This window comes from Hylobates moloch, unplaced genomic scaffold, assembly GCF_009828535.3.
Source record: "Hylobates moloch isolate HMO894 unplaced genomic scaffold, HMol_V3 SCAFFOLD_9, whole genome shotgun sequence".
Classification (NCBI taxonomy): domain Eukaryota; kingdom Metazoa; phylum Chordata; class Mammalia; order Primates; family Hylobatidae; genus Hylobates; species Hylobates moloch.
In genome coordinates, this window is record NW_026652284.1 from 120,804,181 (window position 1) to 120,825,931 (window position 21,751).

Genomic DNA, 21,751 nt, shown 5'->3' on the forward strand with positions numbered 1-21,751 from the left:
TTTGAGACAGAGTCTTGCTCTGTCGCCCAGGTTGGAGTACAGTGGTGCACTCTCGGCTCACTGCAAGCTCCGCCTCCCGGGTTCATGCCATTCTCCTGCCTCAGCCTCCCAAGTAGCTGGGACTACAGGTGCCTGCCACCACGCCCAGCTAATTTTTTTGTATTTTTAGTAGAGACAGGGTTTCACCGTGTTAGCCAGGATGATCTCGATCTGACTTTGTGATCCGCCAGCATCGGCCTCCCAAAGTGCTGGGATTACAGGCATGAGCCACTGCACCTGGCCGTGAGACCCTATCTTTAAAAAAACAAAAAAATTAGTTGGGCATGGTGGCATGCACCAGTAGTCCCAGCTATTCAGAAGGCTGAGGTGGGAAGATTGCTTGAGCCCAGGAGGTCAAGGCTGCAGTGAGTTGAGATTGCACCACTGCCCTCCAGCCTGAGCAATAGAGCAAGACGCTGTCTCAATTAAAAATAAAAATATGGTGCCAGAAATGGTGTATGAAAACAGAGGAAAAAATTGAAATAAAATAAAAATAAAAATGAGTGAATGAATGAATGACATGTAAACATAATTGGGATGAATTCTAAGCACACCAACCAGGACCTGAGGTGCGTCTGGAATCTGCATGGCTCCTTCCCCGCTCCCACTCACTTCCTGCTACTGAGGGACGCTGACTCACTCCCGCCTTCAGGTTGCCAATCTGCAAAGTGACATAAAACAAGCACTTACATAAATAGTTCCTTCCAAAGTGAGAAAGGGGGCCGGGCACTGTGGCTCATGCCTGTAATCCCAGCACTTTGGGAGGTCAAGGCAGGCGGATCACTTGAGGTCAGGAGTTTGAGAACAGCCTGGCCAACTTGGTGAAACCCTGTATCTACTAAAAATACAAAAATTAGGCCGGGCGCGGTGGCTCACGCTTGTAATCCCAGCACTTTGGGAGGCCGAGGCGGGCGAATCACGAGGTCAAGAGATCGAGACCACGGTGAAACCCCGTCCCTACTAAAAAATATAAAAAATTAGCCGGGCGTGGTGGCGGGCGCCTGTAGTCCCAGCTACTCGGAGAGGCTGAGGCAGGAGAATGGCGTGAACCCGGGAGGCGGAGCTTGCAGTGAGCCGAGATTGCGCCACTGAACTCCAGCCTGGGTGACAGAGCGAGACTCTGTCTCAAAAAAAACAAACAAACAAACAAACAAAAAAATACAAAAATTAGCCGGGCATGGTCGCACACGCCTGTAATCCCAGCTACTTGAGAGGCTGAAGCATGAGAACCCAGGAGGTGGAGGTTACAGTGAGCCGAGATCGCACCTGTGCAGCATGGCTAACAGAGCGACACTCTGTCTGAAAAAAAAAAAAAGAAAGTGAGAAAGGATTGAGGTAATTCATTGGCAATAGGGTAACAATACTATTTGTCATTGAAGCCAGAACATTTCTGAGAGTGAAAGGGAAATTTGTTAGTAATTACGCTGGTTTAAAGTGACTTTCCTGGCAAACTTCAGACACGCAGCTGTTCACACATGGGCAAAATTAATGAATGGATGGATGGACAGATATTCACCTGCTGTGAGCTCTGCGCCAAGCTCTGGAGAGTCCCTTTTCACGCTGGCTGGCTCCGTTCTCACTCTGCCCTGCATGTAGGTTCTGTTCTTCTTTTACGGCTGGGGAAAGAGGAGCCCAGAGAGCTAAAGCAACTGCCTAATGCCACCAGACCAGGAAAATGGACAAAGATTCTTTGGCCCATCTTTAGTCAACTTCAGAAACTTCTCCAAGGCCCATCTGGGCACTTCCTTGTAAAATCCAATTTTAGCAAAGAACTCCTCTTTTTTTGAGATGGTCTCACTCTGTCGCCCAGGCTGGAGTGCAGTGGCGTGATCTCAGCTCACTGCAACCTCCGCCTCCCCGATTCAAGGGATTCTCCTGCCTCAGCCACCCCAACTAGCTGGGATTTCAGGTGCCTGCTACCATGCCTGGCTCATTTTTGTATTTTTAGTAGCAATGGGGTTTCACCATGTTGGCCAAGGCTGGTCTCGAACTCCTGACCTCAAGTGATCCACTATGCCTCAGCCTCCCAAAGTGTTGGAATTACAGGCATGAGCCACTGCGCCTGGCTGAGTTTCAGCAAAGAACTCTTCTAAGTCAGTTTACTCCACCCTCGTATCCAATTAGGTTACTCATTCCCTCTGCCCCCCAGGTGGTGTCTGAGCACCCTGGCCTGTCTTCAGCAAGCATCCTGCTAGGCTGGTTTAGCCCGCATTCCCTTACTCCCAATGCTTTCTGTTAGTAATTTTGCATCTGCTGTTCCCCACCCTGCTCCTTGGCTGTATGTAAATTCTCACTTGCCCGTGCTGTATTCGGAGTTGAGCCCACTCTCTCCCCAACTGCAAGTCGTGGTTGCAATAGTCCCCGCACCAATCACAAGGGGCCCAAACAAATCTGCCTTATTGTGCTCTAACAAGCACCACTGGATAACCTGTTCTTCCAAAACCCCAGATGGAAAGAAAGAAACTGAGCAGCCAAATCAGCAGCCACAACAAAAAGCCTTCGGGTAGTGGGGAGGGGGTTGGGTGGGGGCGGCCTGTTGGAAGGCAGGGCTGGATGAGGGGCCTGTGTTGAAAGGTATCCACACCTGAGTGGGTTACTGGGTCTGAGGGGGAGGGGTTTGCACATGCCCCCCAGCTGGGCTGAGTTCAGTCCCCCAGTGCTGGGGTGGGAGGTTGATCAGTGCGTGAAGTGTCTTTGCCAAGTGAAAGCATGCTACAGCCTTTAGTTCTCCTTGACAGTACCACAGTGGAGGACAACCCGGGGTGCCAAGAGGCAGCTGTCCCCCAGGTCTCTTGGCAGGTCAGTGGCAGAGTGGGGCCCAAACCAGGCTCTTGCCTCCAGGCCCCGCCAGGTTGCTGCCGCTCTTGGTTTCCAGCTGGCCAAGAAAGCGCCAAGGCACTGATTAGAAACACAGAAGGTTTTTACTGTGATGGTGACCAGCAGAGGGAAGGACAATAGGGGTGTCGGAGACACCAGGAGACATTTAGCAGGCACTGCCTGGAGAGGAATCTGGCCATGTGGAAGACACGAGTGCCCAGGTGAGGGCTGCTTCCCGAAAGATGTCTAAGCCTACTCAATGCTGGATAGGATTAAGAGTTTTGTGGTTTGATGCCGGGTGCAGTGGCTCATCCCTGTAATCCCAGCACTTTGGGAGGCTGAGGCAGGTGGATCACGAGGTCAGGAGTTTGAGACCAGCCTGGCCAGTATGGTGAAACCCCAACTCTACTAAAAAGTACAAAAACTAGCCAGGCGTGGTGGTGCGTGCCTGTAGTCCCAGCTACTTGGGAGGCTGAGGTAGGATGATCGCTTGAACCCAAGAGGTGGAGGGTGCAGTGAGTCGAGATCGCACCACTGCACTCCAGCCTGGGCAATAGAGGGAGACTCCATCTCAAAAAAAAAAAAATTGTTTTGTGGTTTGCAAGTCAAGAGCAAGTAAGCCCAAGGGGCTTGACTCCAGGGGGACAGTGGCACCTTCCTACATCAAAGCCCCAATCCTGGAACCCCTCCCCCTCTCCCTCCTCCCAGTCACTCTGCACCCCAAACTGCAGCTGGGATTGTGGCCTGGCCTTTTCTCCCTGGTCCTGGGGAACTCACACGGCACGGAGGAGCGGGATTCCTAGCAGGATCCTCTGCATGGAGCTCACTCCGCTGCTCACCTTCCTCCAGGCTGCTCCTCAGGCCCAAGCACCTTCCCTCTCTGGTGAGCTCCTCCTTGTCCTTCAAGGCCTAAATCAATAGGAAAGGTCTGGAAGGGCACACACCAGAAATCTGAGTGAGGCAGGATTGTGGGTGGAAGCATGAAGTTTTTCTTTCTTTTTCTTTTTTATTTTTTGAGACGGAGTCTTGCTCTGTTGGTCAGGCTGGAGTACAGGGTTGCGATCTCGGCTCACTGCAACCTCCGCCTCCCAGGTTCAAGTGATTCTCCTGCGTCAGCCTCCTGAGTAGCTGGGATTACAGGTGTGTGACACCAACTCCAGCTAATTTTTGTAATTTTAGTAGAGAGGTGGTTTTGCCATGATGCCCAGGCTGGTCTCGAACTCCTGACTTTAAGTGATCCGCCTCCCTCAGCCTCCCAAAGTGCTGGGATTACAGGCGTAAGCCACTGTGCCCAGACTCTTTTCCTTCTTTTTGCCTATCTGCTTTTCTTTTTCTGTACTGGAGAGGTGTTGCTTTGGTGATAAGAAGAAGACTGTAGTGATGATCATGATGCTAGCTACGAGCATAACGATCTATCCTGGGTCGGACCCCATCTCTGTCATGAAACTCCCCTCCCTGCCTTTCCCACCCCTCCCCTCAGCAGGCTGGCTTCTTGGGGCTCCTGCATCGGGTCCTTATTTTTGTTGTTTTGTTGTTGTTGTTTTAGAGATGGGGTTTCACTTTGTCACCCAAGCTGGAGTGCAGTGAAGCGATCATAGCTCACTGCAGCCTGGAACTCCTGGGCTCAAGCAATCCTCCTGCCTCAGCCTCCCAAGTAGCTGGAACTGCAGACACATGCCGCTACGCCTGGCTAATTTTTCCTTTTCTTTCTTTTTTTTTTTTTTTCTTTGAGACAGAGTTTTGCCCTTGTTGCCCAGGTTGGAGTGCAATGGCACGATCTTGGCTCACTGCAACCTCTGCTTCCCGGTTCAAGCGATTCTCCTGCCCTCAGCCTCCCCAGTAGCTGGGATTACAGGCATGCACCACCACACCCGGCTGATTTTGTATTTTTAGTAGAGATGGGTTTTCTCCATGTTGGTCAGGCTGGTCTCAAACTCCCAATCTCAGGTGATCCCCCCACCTTGGCCTCCCAAAGTGCTGGGATGACAAGCGTGAGCCACCGTGCCCGGCCAAGTCCTTGTTTTTTATGCACAGCATCTGCACAAGCCATTCTCCCACCCTGGGGCTCTCCCTCTGGCCCGAGCCCCCTGCCCCATTGCCAACCAAACGCCGCCACCTCATGCTGTGGTGTCTTCAGAGTCCCTGCGGCTTCATCACAGGTTGTGACTCCATGTGCATTTCTGTCATAACTTGAATTACACCCCTCACCCCTGTCCCCCACCCCTGGCTCCATGAGAGCAATGACAGGGCCTCTTCTTTTTTCTTTTTTTTCTTTTTCTTTTTTTTTTTTTTTGAGATGGAGTCTTGCTCTGTCGCCCAGGCTGGAGTGCAGTGATGCAACCTTGTCTCACTGCAACCTCTGCCTCCCAGGTTCAGGCAATTCTCCTGCCTCAGCCTCTCGAGTAGCTGGGACTATAGAGGCCCGCCACAACACCCGGCTAATTTTTTGTATTTTTAGTAGAGACGGGGTTTCACCGTGTTAACCAGGATGGTCTCGATCTCCTGACCTCATGATCCGCCAGCGTCGGCCTCCCAAAGTGCTGGGATTACAGGCATGAGCCACCGCGCCCGGCCAACAGGGCCTTTTCTTTTAAATCAACTTCATCATGACATAATTTCATAGAGTAAAAGGCATCCCTTTTAAGTGTACAATGTAATTAGTTTTGACAAGCGTATACACCCTTATAACCACCTTCACAATCAAAATACAGACATTTCCACCATGCCCCTTGGCAGTCAGCCCCCATCCCCACCCTGGCAGGCAACCAAGGATCTGTTTCCTGTCACTGTGAATGTGCTCAGCCTGATCTAGAATTTCATGTAACACGGTCCTGCAGGGAGTGCTCTTCTGTCTGGCTTCCCTTGGCACAGTGCTTCTGAGTCATCTGGGCGACTGTGTGTGCCCGTTGCTTCTCCCGCTGTTGGTGTTCCACGCAGGGATGTGCCATGGTTTGTGAACAGTCTCTCTCCTCACGGATGTTTGAGCTGTTTCCACTCATAGTTATTATGAATAAAGCTGAAATGAACATTTGGGGACAATCCTGTTTGGACATACCTGTTTGTTTCTTTGGGTAAATAACAGAAGTAAAAGTGCTGGCTCCCATGGTAAGAGGATGTTTAGCTTTTTAAGAACTGTAACCTATTTTCCAAAGTGTTTGGAACATATAGCATTGCCACCAGCAGTGTGTGAGGGCAGCAGTTAGGGCCACACCTCACTCTCTAATATGGGGTACCACTGCATCAGAAGTCTTGTAGAGCATACATCCTGACTCCTGGCCCAGTACTGGCCACTGTGGGTGCCCACTCTATTTTTTTTTTGAGACGGAGTCTCACTCTTGTTGCCCAGGCTGGAGTGCAATGGTGCCATCTCGGCTCACTGCAACCTCCGCCTCCCAGGTTCAAGTGATTCTCCTGTCTCAGCCTCCCGAATAGCTGGGATTACAGGCACCTGCCACCATGCCTGGCTAATTTTTGTATTTTTTTTTTTTTTGAGACAGAGTCTCGCTCTGTCGCCCAAGCTGGAATGCAGTGGCACGATCTCGGCTCACTGCAAGCTCCGCCTCCCAGGTTCACGCCATTCTCCTGCCTCAGCCTCCCGAGTAGCTGGGACTACAGGTGCCCACCACCACGCCTGGCTAATTTTTTTTTATTTTTAGGAGAGACGGGGTTTCACCCTGTTAGCCAGGATGGTCTCGATCTCCTGACCTCGTGATCCACTTGCCTCAGCCTCCCAAAGTGCTGGGATTACAGGCGTGAGCCACCGCGCCCAGCCTTAATTTTTGTATTTTTAAGAGACAGGGTTTCACCATGTTGGTCAGGCTGGTCTTGAACTCCTGACCTCAGGTGATCCACCTGCCTCAGCCTCCCAAAGTGCTGAGATTACAGGTGTGAGCCACTGCGACCAGCCTTTTTGTTTTGTTTTGTTTGTTTGTTTTTTAGAGACAGGGTCTTGCTCTGTCACCCAGGCTAGAGTTCAGGGGTGCAATTACAGCTCACTGCAGCCTCAAACTCCTGGCTCAAGTGATCCTCCCACCTTAGCCTCCCAAGTAGTTGGGACTATAGGTGTCCAGCACCACATCTGGCTAATTTTAAAAACTTTTTAGAGTTGAGGTCTCACCATGTTTCCCAGGCTGGTCTTGAACTTCTGGGCTTAAGTAATCCTCCTGCCTCAGACTCCCAAATTGTTGGGATTATAGGTATGTGCCACCGTGTTCCTCCAGCTTTTGTTATTTTAAATACACCACTGGGTGTGGTGACACACAAAAAAGAAGTGGCCTGAGGCCTGCTGGAGCAGGCACTTAGGAAGGAGGAGAGGCATGAAGAAAGGGTGTTCAGAGTCCTAGCTTGGAGAGCGGGGGGGTGTTCAGAGTCCTAGCATGGAGAGCGGGTGAGCTGGAAGTGGGCTGTGTCTGGTGGATGGGGGTTTCCAGATCCCAAGGCTAATGAGAGTGCCAATATTTAGCAACTGATCACTGCACATGCCCAGTTGGTCCCACTGCCCACACAAAGTCAGGGGTCTCACTGCAGCAACCAAACATCCGCCCAGGATCCACAGTCACGGAGAAGGAGTGGCTCCTGGCTTCCTTTTGATTTTCACTTGATTTTCATGCTCAGATCAATGGTAAACAAAGCAAGTCTGGCCCCAAATGTGAAATAACCAGGTGGGTCTGGGTCCTTGGACCTCCCCTTCTCTGGCTACTCTCCTCGCTCGGTCACCCTACCAGTCTCATGGCCCTACAGGCCACCTATCTGGGGATGCTCACATTTTTATCCCAGCCTGCATGTCCCCCCTGAGCCTCCACTGACCTTCCCACCTGACTGTCTTATAGCCATCTTGGACTTCTGTGCCGTCATATAACTCTTGATACCTCTGTCCCCAACTCTATTCCTTCTCGTCTTCCCTATCCCAGAAATAGGCAGCACCATTTGCTCTAACCCCAAACTAAGGCATCATTCTTTTTTTGTTTTTGAGATGGAGTTTTGCTCTTGTCACCCAGGCTAAAGTGTAATGGCGCAATCTCAGTTCACTGTAACCTCTACCTCCTGGGTTCAAGCGATTCTCCTGCCTCAGCCTCCCCAGTAGCTGGAATTACAGGCGTGTACCACCACACCCATCTAATTTGTGTGTGTGTGTGTGTGTGTGTGTGTGTGTGTGTGTGTGTGTGTGTGTATATATATATATTCGTAGAGAAGGGGTTTCATCATGTTGGCCAGGCTGGTCTCGAACTCTTGGCCTCTGATGATCCACCTGCCTCAGCCTCCCACAGTGCTGAGATTACAGGCGTGAGTCACCACGCCCGGCATGAGGAGTCATTCTTGATTCTTTTTTTCACTCCTAACCCATCCAATCCATCACTAAATCCTATTGATTTCACCATCCAAACACTTCCCAAATTGTCCAGGTTTCTCTGCATCCAATGCCACCTCTCCATTCAGAAGCACTGTCAATTTCTCCCTGAACTGCCTCCTACGTGGTCTCCTGCTTCTATGCTTACTACACCCTAAGTTAAAATAATATATCAGCCAACAGTGTTTTCTACAGAATTAGAAAAATCCATCCTAAAATTCAAGGGACCCCAAATAGCCAAAACTATCATGAAAAAGAACAAAGCTGGAGGAATCACACTTCCTGATTTCAAAACTTACTATACGCCACGCGTGGTGGCTCACGCCTGTAATCCCAGAACTTTGGGACGCCGAGGTGGGTGGATCTTTTGAGGCCAGGATGTCAAGACCAGCCTGGCCAACATGGCAAAACACCGTCTCTACTAAAAATATAAAAATCAGCTGGGCGTGGTGGCACATGCCTGTAATCCCAGCTACTCAGGAGGCTGAGGCATAAGAATCACTTGAACCTGGGAGGCGGAAGTTGCAGTGAGCTGAGATCATGTCACTGTACTCCAGCCTGGGCTACTGAGTGAGACTGTCTCCAAACAAAACAAAACAAAACAAAACAAAACACCTGATTTGGGAGAAGTTCACACGCTGAAGGAATTGTGGGATATCAATCAATTTTTACCAGCAGAAACCTGGGGAATATATGGGAGTGGATTCTAATGGGTCAATCCAGAGCCTCTAGTTACCAACAGAGCTGACTTGCAAAAGAGTCTCAATCCAGCGTGTTAGCTTCGACAGCTGGGATAGCTCCAACTGTTTGCTTAGCTTAGCTTAGCTAGTGGAATGACGTCTGGATTTCAGTGTCCTGCACTGCTGGCTTTCCTTGACTTTTAGAGATAATAGCGACCACATTTGAGTATGCTGCTCTGACCCATTTGACAGATAACCCTGCAGATCCGGTGGCGCTCAGGGTGTCTGTGACAGGTCATGCTCCTGTAAGTTCTGGCAGGGACCAGTATAAGAGTCACAGCACAGGCTGGGTGCGGTGGCTCACTCCTGTAATCCCAGCACTGTGGGAGACCAAGGTGGGGTGGATCACCTGAGGTCAGGAGTTCAAGACCAGCCTGGCCAACATGGTGAAATTTAAATGTCTTTAAAGTCTTTACTAAAAAATACAAAAAATTAGCTGCACGTGGTGGTGGGTGCCTATAATCCCAGCTACTCAGGAGGCTGAGGCAGGAGAACCGCTTGAACCCAAGAGGCAGAGGTTGCAGTGAGCCGAGATCACGCCATTGCACTCCAGCCTGGGCAACAAGAGCAAGACTCTGTCTCAAAAAAAAAAAAAAAAAAAAAAAAGTCACAGCACAGACTCCAAGTGGTTTAGAGCAAAGATATACCCTCCTCTGAAAATGACTATTCTCCATTTAAGCATTACACAGCTTCAGATTTGCTACCAGGCACTGGTAGAGAACAAATGCCAGACTCTGGCACCCCAAATGAGGGTGTCTTTTGAGCACTATTATTTTGAAGCTCAAGTAAGGTTTATTAGTGAGGGTTCTTCCAGAGAGACAGAATCAACAGGAAAGTGGGCTGGGTGCGGTGGCTCACACCTGTAATCCCAGCACTTTGGGAGGCCGAGGCGGGTGGATCACCTGAGGTCAGGAGTTTGAGGCCAGCCTGACCAACATGGAGAAACCCCATCTCTACTAAAAATACAAAATTAGCCAGGCGTGGTGGCGCACGCCTGTAATCCCAGCTATTCAGGAGGCTGAGGCACAAGAATTGCTTGAACTTGGGAGGCGGAGGTTGTGGTGAGCCGAGATCGCACCATTGCACTCCAGCCTGAGCAACAAGAACAAAACTCCATCTCAAAAAAAAAAAAAAAAAGAAAGCCAGAAGGGTTGGGTCTGCTCCAGTTCAGGGACAGTCGCTAACACTTTGAAGGTTCAGGAACTTGCAAAGAACACGTTTGGAGAAAGACAAGGTCTGGGGAGGGGGTGTGGATGAACCTTTCGGATTGGGGAGAGATGAGTGGAGATTTGTATTCCATGTGAATGCTTATCAAAGGACACCTTCTACACAGGAGGCCTTTACTTGACAAGTGGCAGGACCCCCCATTCATACATGTCCATTGGTCTCTTTTCCAGCAGCTCTAAGGTGCTGTGTTAGTGCTTATTCCATCAAGCTTATGTGTAAAGTGGCCATGGCCACATCTGGAGCTGTGGGAGCCAAGTCTGGAACTGATACAGTAAGGGTGTCTGCAAGGGCCTTAGATATTTCAGTCTTTCTGCTTTGTCATTCTTGGCATGCTGGTTTTAGGCTTCGTGCTTACTGCCTCATGGTCGAAAAATGGCTGCTACTGCTCCACACTTTGTGACTGCACTAGACAAGAACAAAGGGAAAGGGCAGTTTCCACATTTCTTCCTCAGGCCTCAAGGCTTTGTCTTTTTTTTTGTTTTTTTTTGAGACGGTGTCTTGCTCTGTTGCCCAGGCTGGAGTGCAGTGGTACGATCTCAGCTCACTGCAACCTCTACCTCCCGGGTTCAAGCAATTCTCCTTACAGGTGTGAGCCACTGCACCCAAACAGCTTTGCCTTTTTACTGAAGAAAAGATACTCTTTTTTTTTTTTTTGGAGACTGAGTCTCACTGTATCACCCAGGCTGGAGTGCCGTGGCATGATCTCAGCTCACTGCAACCTGTGCCTCCTGGGTTCAAGTGATTCTCATGCCTCAGCCTCCCGAGTAGCTGAGATTACAGGTACCCACCAACACGCCTGGCTAATTTTTGTATTTTTAGTAGAGATGGGGTTTCACCATGTTGGCCAGGCTGGTCTCAAACTCCTGACCTCAAGTGATCTGCCCGCCTCGGCCTCCCAAAGTGCTGGGATTACAGTGTGAGCCCCCACGCCTGGCCAAAAATATCTTTTTAGCAGTCTTCCTCTTACATTTCATTTGTCAGAGTTGGGTCACTAGCTCACCCTGTGACCAATGACTGGCCAAAGGGCATGATATTACTAGGACTGGTTTATGCCAATTAAGATTTGTATCCTTTTTTTTTGGATATGGAGTCTGTATCCTTTGATTTTATAAGGATGTTGGATATCTGATCCCTACTGAAATGAATTGGGGTGCGGGGGACAGTGAGGTTTAAGACAAGGAATGCCCAAGTTGCCAACATATAAAATATTGGAGATTTTACTTATAAATCCAAATTGAAGACTGGAACAGCACTCACTGATCCCACATTGCCTCATGGCAAAATTGGCTGCCCTCTTAGATAAGCCGGAGCCGTCAGGTTGGCTACAGACCCCTCCATTCTCTATCACTCGCCTGTCAGTTTCACCCATTTCCATTACTGCTTGGACCCTGACTTAGGATACCACTTGAGTTTTGTTTTGTTTTTAGAGACAGGGTCTCATTCTGTCACCCAGGCTGGAGGGCAGTGGCACGATCACAGCTTACTGCAGCCTGTAGTCACATGCCACCAGGCCTGGCTAGTTTTAAAATTTTTTGTACAGAAGGGGCCTCACTGTGTTGCCCAGGCTCATCTCAACCTCCTGGCTGAAGCAGTCCTCAGACCTCATCCTCCCAAAGGCTTGGGATTACAGGCATGAGCCACCACGCCTGGTCTCAGAGTGATCTTTTTGAGCATATGTTTCTCCCACTGGATTAGCACAGTGTTTGGCACCTAAAGTGTAAACAGGATTTTTTAAAAAGGAAGTTGCCTATTCTAGTAAACTTGGCTAACATAGTGCATGAAAGGAGTGGGAGAGGGTTTGTGTAAAAAAGACCCACAGGCAAATCTTACCTCTGCTACTTATTAATACTAGCGTCCTCAGCCTGTTTCCTTATCTGTAAGCTGAAGTCAAGAGCGTCTGCTCCACAGCATTGTTAAGAAGCTCCTGTAAGCGCGGGCATGCAAAACTCCAGACAAAACGTGCAAGTTCCCTCCTTCTCCAAGAAGGAAGATTGGTTAAGTTGAAATGAATTTGGGTTGGAATTAGGAAGGAAGATTTTAAGAGCTGAGGCCACATCTTATTATGTTTGCACAGCTAGAAGTGCTTAATAAATATTTAATAATGATTATAATGATCATTTAGCTCAATAGAATATAATTATACAAATTGTGAAAATAAAATTATGCCAGGCTGTCATTACAGATAATGGCCTGAATACAGGGATAACAAGGGGCACACCAGAGCCCGTTGCTGTGACGGCTGCCAACAGGCAGGGAGCTCACAGAGCTGCTGAAGGGCTCCATGCGGGGGTTGGGGGGCCTGGCAGCTAGAGAAAGGGGTAGGAGGAAGCAATCTGGGCCAAGGGGAGAGGCTGGTAGGAGCCACACTGTGCAGAGCCTTGTGGTCCAGCATGGTGGACCCATCCCACAGGATGAGGGAGTGGGAAGTCATTGGAGAGTTTTCAACAGGAGAACGGCAAGAGTTGATATATGATTTTAAAATGTTTTTATCATGGTAAAATATAATATAAACGTTACGATTAATATTATGCATTAAGATATATATTAACATTATTATATTGTTAATGAATGTTAATTTTATTATTTTGAGACAGGGTCTTGCTCTGTCACCCACACTGGGGTGCAGTGGCACAATCACAGCTCACTGCAGCCTCTACATGTTGTACTTAAGCAATCCTCCCACCTCAGCCGTCAAAGTAGCGAGGACCACAGATATACACCACCACACTGGGCTTTTTGTTTGTTTGTTTAAGACAGAGTCTTGCTTTGTTGACCAGGCTGGAGTGCAGTGGCACAATCTCAGGTCACTGCAACCTCTGTCTCCTGGGTTCAAGCAATTCTCCTGCCTCAGCCTCCTCAGTAGCTGGTATTACAGGCGCCCACTACCATGCCCGGCTGATTTTTTTATGTTTTTAGTAGAGACGGGGTTTCACCATGTTGGCCAGGATGGTCTCAAACTCCTGACCTCAGGTGATCCACCCGCCTCGGCTCCCAAAGTGCTGGGATTAAAGGCGTGAGCCACTGCGCCCGGCCTTTTTTTTTTTTTGAGACAGAGTCTCGCTCTGTCACCCAGGCTGGAGTGCAATGGTGCAATCTCGGCTCACTGCCACCTAAACCTCCCGGGTTCAAGTGATTCTCCTGCCTCAGCCTCCCAAGTAGCTGGGATTACAGGCGTATGCCACCATACCTGGCTAATTTTTTTGTATTTTTAGTAGAGATGGGATTTCACCATCATGGCCAGTCTGGTCTCGAACTCCTGACCTCAAATTATCCACCTGCCTCGGCCTCCCAAAGTGCTGGAATTACAGGCGTGAGCCACCACGACTAACCTTAAAGCAAAAAATTTTTTTTGGATGGAGTATTGCTCTGTTGCCCAGGCTGGAGTGCAATGGCATGATCTCGGCTCATCTCAACCTCTGCTTCCCAGATTCAAGCAATTCTCCTGCCTCAGCCTCCCAAATAGCTGGGATTACAAGCTTGTGCCACCACACTCAGCTAATTTTTATATTTTTAGTAGAGACGGGGTTTCACCATATCGGCTAGGCCGATCTCAAATTCCTGCTCTCATGATCTGCCCACCTTGGCCTCCCAACATGCTGGGATTATAGGTGTGAGCCACCGTGCCCTACCTAAAGCAAAATTTTTAAAGGACAGACTGAGGCTACATCTCTGCTATCTGCCAACCAGATACAGGGATTATGCAAATTTCTTCAAGGAACACAAATCAAGTGGAGGGAGTGGCTGGGATTACAGGGGCACATTACCATGACCCACACTGGACTTTTTCTGGTTTTTTGATAGCGCTCATCCCAATAGGTGTGAGGTTATATTTCACTGTGGTTTTCGTTTTCATTTCCCTGACAGTGATGTTGAACATCTTTTCATGTACTTATTGGCTGTTTGTATATCTTCTTTGGAGAAATACCTATTCAAGTCCTTTGCCGATTTTTAAATCAGATTGTTTGTGTTGCTGAGTTTTAGAAGTTCTCTCTATATAATTCTGGATATTAATCATCCTTTACTGGAGGTATGATTTACAAATATTTTCTCCTCTTCTATGGGTTGCCCTTTTACTTTGTTCATAGTGTCCTTTTTTTGGAGATGGAGTCTCACTCTGTCACCCAGGCTGAAGTGCAGTGGGGCAATCTCAACTCACTGCAACCTCTGCCTCCAGGGTTCAAGTAATTCTCCTGCCTCAGACTCCCAAGTAGCTGGGACTACACGTGCGTGCACCACCACAGCTGGCTGATTTTTTTGTTTTTGAGAGGGAGTCTCGCTCTGTCGCCCAGGCTGGGATTCAGTGGCACGATCTTGGCTCATTGCAACCTCTGTCTTCTGGCTTCAAGTGATTCTTCTGCCTCAGCCTCCCAAGTAGCTGGGATTACAGGCATGCACCACCACACCCGGCTAATTTTTGTATTTTTAGTAGAGACGGGGTTTCACCATATAGGACAGGCTGGTCTTGAACTCCTGACCTCAGGTGATCCACCTGCCTCGCCTCCCAAAGTGCTGGGATTACAAGTGTGAGCCACTGCGCCCGGACTTTTTTTTTTTTTTTTTTGAGAGTCTCACTCTGTCAGCCAGGCTGGAGTGCAGTGGCACGATCTCAGCTCACTGCAACCTCTGCCTCCTGGGCTCAAAGCAATTCTCCTGCTTCAGTCTCCCGAGTAGCTGGGATTACAGGTGTGTGCCACCATGCCTGGCTAATTTTTTTATTTTTAGTAGAGATGGGATTTCACCATGTTGGCCAGGCTGGTCTCGAACTCCTAACCTCAAGTGATCTGCATGCCTTGGCCTCCCAAAGTGCTGGGATTACAGGTGTGAGCTACCGCGTTGGGCCTGGCTAATTTTTGTATTTTTAATAGAGACGGGGTTTCACCACGTTGGCCAGGCTGGTCTCAAACTCCTGACCTCAAGTGATCCGCCTGCCTCAGACTCCCAGCGTGTTGGGATTACAGGCGTGAGCCACCGCGCATGGTCAAGAATTGTTTTCAAGGACATTGTTAGAGCTGGAGGCACATGACTGAGAAGGAGGCACGTGACTGAGAAGGGTGAGGTGCTATGGAGCAAAAGGGAGGAGATGCTACCTAGAGATCAGGAAGCTGGGACTGCCCCTGGCCCGGAGCCCAGGAGCCCACACTCACCCCTGAAGGACTCCAGGGCTGCCACTGTTGAGCAGAAACTTAGAGTGAAGCCGCTCAAAGCTCCACATGTGCAGGTGGTGATCCCTATAACCCCACTGCAGTCCTCTACCCTGCAGCCAGCAGGCAGATAAACAAGGCTTCTTCCTCCCATCCCACAGTGATCTTTCACAGGGACCTCCAATTTGCAGAACCTACCCAGAAGCCAGCTGACAAGGCATTCTGGGAAGTGCAGAAAACTGCCTTGCACCACCCTGGGATGCCTATGAGAACGGTGCAAGGGACTGTCGTGAAGACAAAGTCAGCCCCTAAAAATCAGAGCTAACGACAGGATGAGACTAACTCACTGAGCTTTTTCCAGAGCCAGGAAGTTCTCAAGGATAACAGTCTTGAATTCTGCCACCTTAGGTTTAAAGCTTGTTTCTTTTTTTTACATTTTTTTTCTCTTTGTAGAGATGTGGGTCTTGTTATATTGCCCAGGCTGGTCTCAAACTCCTGGCTTCACGTATTTCTCCTGCCTCAGCCTCCAAGTGTTGAGATTACAGCTGTGAACAACCACACTGGATTTGTTTTTTGTTGTTTTTTTTCTTTTAAATGGTGAGCACTTCTTTTCCAGTCTGAAGATTTCCTGCTTGGCTTCTCTCTCTACTTCTCAAATGATTAATGACTGCAAACATAACCCGCCAATTCTACAAGCTGAGCTTCTCATCCCTATTCTCTTTCCTTTCCCTCCCTCCCTTCCTTCCTCTTCTGTGCTCTTCCCTAATGTTAACCCATCCTGTTCTCACACATACTCAAGAGAAAGACAAGCCATACAACAATGATAGCCAGCTAGGGAAACAAAACATCTAACAGTTTCAACATATGTCATCACTATGGCTTGCTTCATGTGTGGACTAAAGGACCCTCTCATGGAGCTGCTCTTGTGTAGCAGTTCCCTGCCCGTCTTTTGTGAGTGTCAAGGGCTTTCCCACTTACAGAGGCAAGGCCGAGAGGGAGAGGGAGTCTGCAGCTCCACCTCCAGCCTGCGCAAACTGCCAGGAGTCGGCTCTGCATAAGGCACAGTGCCATTTGGTCATCACTCAAGAACCAGTGTGTGCTTTTAAAGTGGATCTGCTCCCTTCAAAACTTTTTTTTTTTTTTTTTTTGAGAGTCTTGCTCTGTTGCCCAGGCTGGAATGCAGTGGCGTGTGGCGTGATCTCGGCTCACTGCAATCTCCACCTTCTGAGTTCAAGTGATTCTCCTGCCTCAGCCTCCTGTGCAGCTGGGATTACAGGTGCTTACCACCATGCCCAGCTAATTTTTGTATTTTTAGTAGAGACGGGGTTTTGCCATGTTAGCCAGGCTGGTCTGGAACTCCTGACCTCAGCAATCCATCTTCCTCAGCCTCTCAAAGTGCTGTGATTACAGGTGTGAGCCACTGTGCCTGGCCCCAAACTTTTTTTTTTTGAGATGGAATCTCGCTTTGTTGCCTAGGCTGGAGTGCAGTGGTGCAATCTCTGCTCACTACAACCTCTGCCTTCCGGGTTCAAGCGATTCTCCTGCCTCAGCCTCCTGAGTAGCTGGGACTACAGGTGTGCGCCACCATGCCTGGCTAATTTTTGTGTTTTTAGTAGAGACGGGGTTTCACTACGTTGGCCAGGCTGGTCTCGAAATCCTGACCTCATGACCCGCCCACTTTGGCCTCCCCAAAACTTCTTTTTTTGAGAGAGGGTCTTGCTCTGTTGCTTAGGCTGGACTGCAGTGGCGCAATCACCGCTCATTGCAGCCTTGACCTGGTGGGCTCAAGTCATTCTCCTGCCTCAGCCTCTAGAGTAGCTGGGAACACAGGTGCACGCCATGATGCCCTATTAATTAAAAAAATTTTTTTTTCTGGGCACGATGGCTCACACCTGTAATCCCAGCACTTTGGAAGGCCGAGGTGGGAGGATTACCTGAAGTCAGGACTTCAAGACCAGCCTGACCAACATGGCGAAACCCTGTCTCTACTAAAAATATAAAATTAGCCTGGCGTGGTGGCACATGCCTGTAATCCCAGCTACTCGGGAGGCTGAGGCAGGATCATTGCTTGAACCTGGGAGCCAGAGGGTGCAGTGAGCCGAGACTGTGCATTGCACTCCAGCCTGGGCAACAAGAGCAAAATAAATACGTAAATAAAAATAAATTGTTTTGTTTGTTTTTGAGATGGAGTTTCTCTCTTGTTGCCCAGGCTGGAGTGCAAGTGGCGTGATCTTGGCTCACTGCAACCTCCGCCTCCCGGGTTTAAGCGATTCTCCTGCCTCGGCCTCCTAAGTACCTGGGATTACAGTCGCGTGCCACCATGTCCAGCTAATTTTTTGTATTTTTAGTAGAGACGGGGTTTCTCCATGTTGGTCAGGCTGGTCTCGAACTCCTGACCTCAGGTGATCTGCCCACCTCGGCCTCCCAAAGTGCTGGGATTATAGGTGTGAGCCACCGCGCCCGGCCAAAAAATTTTTGTAGAGATGCTGCCTTGCTATGCTGCCCGGGCTAATCTCAAACTCCTGGGCTCAAGCGATCTGCCCACTTCAGCCTCCCAAAGTGCTGGGATTACAGGCGTGCACCACCTCGAGTTCAAAATTCTTTATTATTTTCCATTACTCCTGGAGTGAAAGCCAAACTTTTTACCCAGGGCCGGAGCCGGTCCCACCTACCTCGGTAACCACACCTCCCGTGCTCTCTGCCTCCCTCACTAAGCTCCAGACACACTGGCTTTTCAGTTCCTCAAACTGCCCAGGCACTTTCCTCGTCAGGTGTTCTCCCTAGAGCCTGAGTTGTTCCGAAAGCTCATCTTGTCTCAGTCTTTCTGTATGAGTGGCTCCTTTTCTTTCTTCAGATCTGGGCACAAATGTCACTTCCCAGAGGGGCTGTCCTATCACTCGCACATGGTTTTGTTTCCTTCGTAGCATTCAGCATTGAAGGTGTGTTTTTTGTTGTTGTTGTTTTTTTTTTTTGAGATGGAGTCTCCCTCTGTCGCCCAGGCTGCTGGAGTGCAGTGGTGCGATCCCGGATCACTGCAACCTCTGCCTCCTGGGTTCCAGCGATTCTCCTGCCTCAGCCTCCCGAGTAGCTGGGATTACAGGTGCCCACCACCACGCCCAGCTAATTTTAGTATTTTCAGTAGAGATGGGGTTTGACTATATTGGTTGGGCTGGTCTCGAACTCTTGACCTCAGGTGATCCAACCACCTCGGCCTCCCAAAGTGCTGGGATTACAGACGTGAGCCACAGCGCCCGGCTGGAGGTATTCTTATTTATTTTTCAGTCTCCCTCAGATCTGAAGGTCAGCTCTAAGAGGGCAGGGACCATGGCAGCCCTGCTCACTGGCTGTACCCTTGTGCCTAGCAATGCCTGACATGTATTTCTGTGCTCAATTATTTGCGCCAGGACCTCAGGTCACAGTGGTGAAGAAGACACTACACTTAACACGCTCCAATTCAAACCTCTGCCAAAATGCGCTCCCTATCTCAGTAAATGGCTCTTTACTAAGGCCTTTCTGATATCTCAGTAAGCTGTGCTGATATTCCACAGCAGCTCCCTCTTGACATCAGACCCTACACCCTACCACTTCCCATGATTCTGGTAAAAGTTAAGTTGGTGGCCAGGCACGGTGGCTTACGCCTGTAATCCCAGCACTTTGGGAGGCTGAGGCGGGCGGATCACGAGGTCAGGAGATCGAGACCATCCTGGCCAACATGGTGAAAACCCGTCTCTACTAAAAATACAAAAAATTAGCTGGGTGGCGCGTGCCTATAATCCCAGCTACTCAGGAGGCTGAGGCAGGAGAATTGCTTGAACCAGGGAGTCGGAGGTTGCAGTGAGCCGAGATCGCACCACTGCACTCCAGCCCGGCGACAGAGCGAGACTGTCTCAAAAAAAAAAAAAAAAAAAAAAAGTTAAGTTGGACCCCTTACTCTTCCAAGGGCCTCCCCACTCATTCAGAGTGAATTCTGCGGTCTCCACGGCCTTCCCTGGTCTGGCCCCTGACCATCTCCTGCCTCTCTCCTCCCAGCTGCTGTCCCCTTGGTACTGCCGGCCTCCTGAGGGCCACGTTCCTGGGTTCTCGTAATCATCTCCTACCTGGTCTCCGTGATTCCGGCCTTACGCGCACCCACGCCCTCCAGCCGGCAGCTGCAGGGATCCTTTTAAAACTGCCCGGGACTCCTTTGCTCAAACCCTACCACGACTTCCCATTTTCCTTAGAAAAAGAAATCCAACAGGACATAGCCCCGGGCTGCCTGTCAGACCTCGGCGAGCACGCCAGGCTCTGCACACCGTCCCTCGGAGCAGTCCCGAAGAGGCCGTTCCCACTAGACTCCCGGACCGCCTCAGGGCAGCTCCCCGTCCTCCACCCCGCAGGAAAGCGCTTCTCCCAATCACCCCGCGGCGCAGCAAGCGTGGCCTCGCCGCATCGCGCGCGCTGGTCTCTGCTCTTCCACCGGTCGCCCGGCTACCGGCGCAGGACGCATCCGCTGTCCGCTTGGTCGTCCCCCCTGGACTTTGAGCTTCAGGAAAGCGTCACTTTTTGCCAACGGCGGCACGCCCGGTCCTAGTACAGCGCAGGCGCTTAACACACAGCATCTAGCGAGGAGGCCCGGAGTCAGAGGGCTTTGCTTGCCCATTCACAGAGCCGTCACCCGCGGATCAATCGTATTCCGCGACCGCAGCCCGGAGACTCCCGGGCCTGCTTAGCACTAGGCTCTCGGCTCCTGGCTCCGCCCCGGGCCTCGCACTCAGGGGCGGTGTCCAGGCGCCGGCGCATGCGCAGATTGGGCGCGCGAGGCATCACGGAGCTCGTAGTTTCTAGGACAAGCCGCTCCCGGCCTCGCGGCCGCGCCTCCTCACACTACAACTCCCACGGGGCAGCGGGCGCGGCTCCCCGCACCCACCGGCTGGCCGGGCAGGGCAGCCACTTCGCGGTCGGGCCCGCCGGCTGCGGGCGCCCGCGCGAGGGGCGGGAAGATGGCGGACGTGGTCGTGGGCAAAGACAAGTGCGGGGAGCAGCGGCTCATCTCGCTGCCTCTATCCCGCATCCGGGTCATCATGAAGAGCTCCCCCGAGGTGTCCAGCATCAACCAGGAGGCGTTGGTGCTCACGGCCAAGGCCACGGTGAGGGGGCAGGGCGGGGGTGTGGGCCGCCCTTACCCGTCGCGCCGCGCCCCGCCGGGCTCTGGGCACTGCCCAGTCCCCTTGGGCCCGCGCGCGCCCCGCTGTCCCCGTCCCGTGCCGACGCGCGCTTCAGTGCCCGCGCGCCCCCACACTTTCTCGCGCGTCTCCGCCCCGCCCACCCTGCGCCGCTACCTCATGTTCTCGAGTTTCTTCGCCCCGCCTACCGCGCGCCTCTCCCGCCCTTTGTCGCCTTCCTTCGCTCCGCCCGCCCCTTCCTTCCCTGCGCACCTTCGCCCCGCCCACCCCACTGCGCTCCCGCCCTTTCTCTCGCGCTTCCATTCGGCAAACCCGTAAGCTCCCGCGTTCCTCTGCGCGCCTTTCGTCCCTCCCAGCTGTGCGCTCCCGTCCTCCCTCGCGTGCGGCGCCCAGTTTCCGGCCCTACCTGTGGGCGTCGGCTCCTAGTGGCGCTCTTCTCTTTTGGGTTCTTTGGGGGCTCTTTCACCCGCGACTCCCTACTCCCAGCTTGCCTTTTTGTCACTGGCCTGCTTCGTGCTTTGAGGGCCTTAACTCCTCCAGTGTCCCGTGGGAGGGGCAGCCGGGCGCTTCACCCGCGACTTGAGGCTCTTTTCCCGCGGGTGCGGTGCCAGCTCCAGCGGTCCGAGGCTTTCGAGCCCTCCCGCCCGCCGCACCTGGCCCGTCGTCTAAGAGGCAGCACATCCCGCAACCAGAATTTAAGGAAGTCCAGGGAACTTAGTTTTACAGCCTGCTTAGCATCCTCCTGGGTGCAAAATAGATAATTTTGTCTTTTTTTTAAAAAAAATTGCGTCTTGATAGTGTTAGGCCAGATGTTTTCCTGTTCTGACATTGGGCCATGTTTCAGCTACACAGTTAAATGCTTTAGTTTGTCTTGGATTCTATTTTCCAGTCCCTACTTGTAGTTAAGTATATGATGTCCCTACAGCGTTGGACTAGAACTAAGGGAAGTGGGAAATGACAGGTTTCTTGCCCGCTTTATGTCAGAGCCATGTTTTCCTAGAGCCCAGGGAAATAATTGCATATTCAGCATTTCATCTGGGGACATTTGTATTTTCCTATACAATTTCATTCTGTTGGTATTAAGGAATGAGGATTTATGCAGGCACTTCTGACCCGTTATTTTATTTTATTTTATTTATTTATTTTTTATTTTTATTTTTATTTTTTGAGACGGAGTCTTGCTCTGTCGCCCAGTCTGGAGTGCAGTGGCGCGATCTCGGCTCACTGCAACCTCCGCCTCCCGGGTTCACGCCATTCTCCTGCCTCAGCCTCTCCGAG

General features: G+C 50.8%; 1 protein-coding gene and 1 long non-coding RNA gene across 5 annotated transcripts in view; one reads left to right on the top strand and one right to left on the bottom strand.

The window, feature by feature from the left end:
• Positions 1-374: 374 nt before the first annotated feature.
• LOC131384238 (uncharacterized) lies at positions 375-20,042 on the bottom strand. Of its 3 annotated transcripts, XR_009214898.1 has the most exons (4): positions 19,409-20,042; positions 3,634-3,784; positions 1,556-1,655; positions 375-700 (listed from the first exon to the last, which is right to left on the bottom strand). It is a non-coding gene; the product is annotated as an uncharacterized LOC131384238 (long non-coding RNA). The 3 variants fall into 3 exon arrangements; XR_009214899.1 differs by lacking the exon at positions 3,634-3,784; XR_009214897.1 differs by having other exon boundaries at positions 1,556-3,784.
• A 176-nt stretch (positions 20,043-20,218) lies between these two features.
• Positions 20,219-21,751, top strand: part of CHRAC1 (chromatin accessibility complex subunit 1) — an 8,822-nt gene continuing 7,289 nt past the window's right edge. For both annotated transcript variants that reach the window (XM_058444533.1, XM_032760502.2), the window contains exon 1: positions 20,219-20,437. In XM_058444533.1, coding sequence (XP_058300516.1) covers positions 20,291-20,437 — 147 coding nt within the window. In that variant the 5' untranslated portion in view covers positions 20,219-20,290. The remainder of the gene's footprint in view (positions 20,438-21,751) is intronic.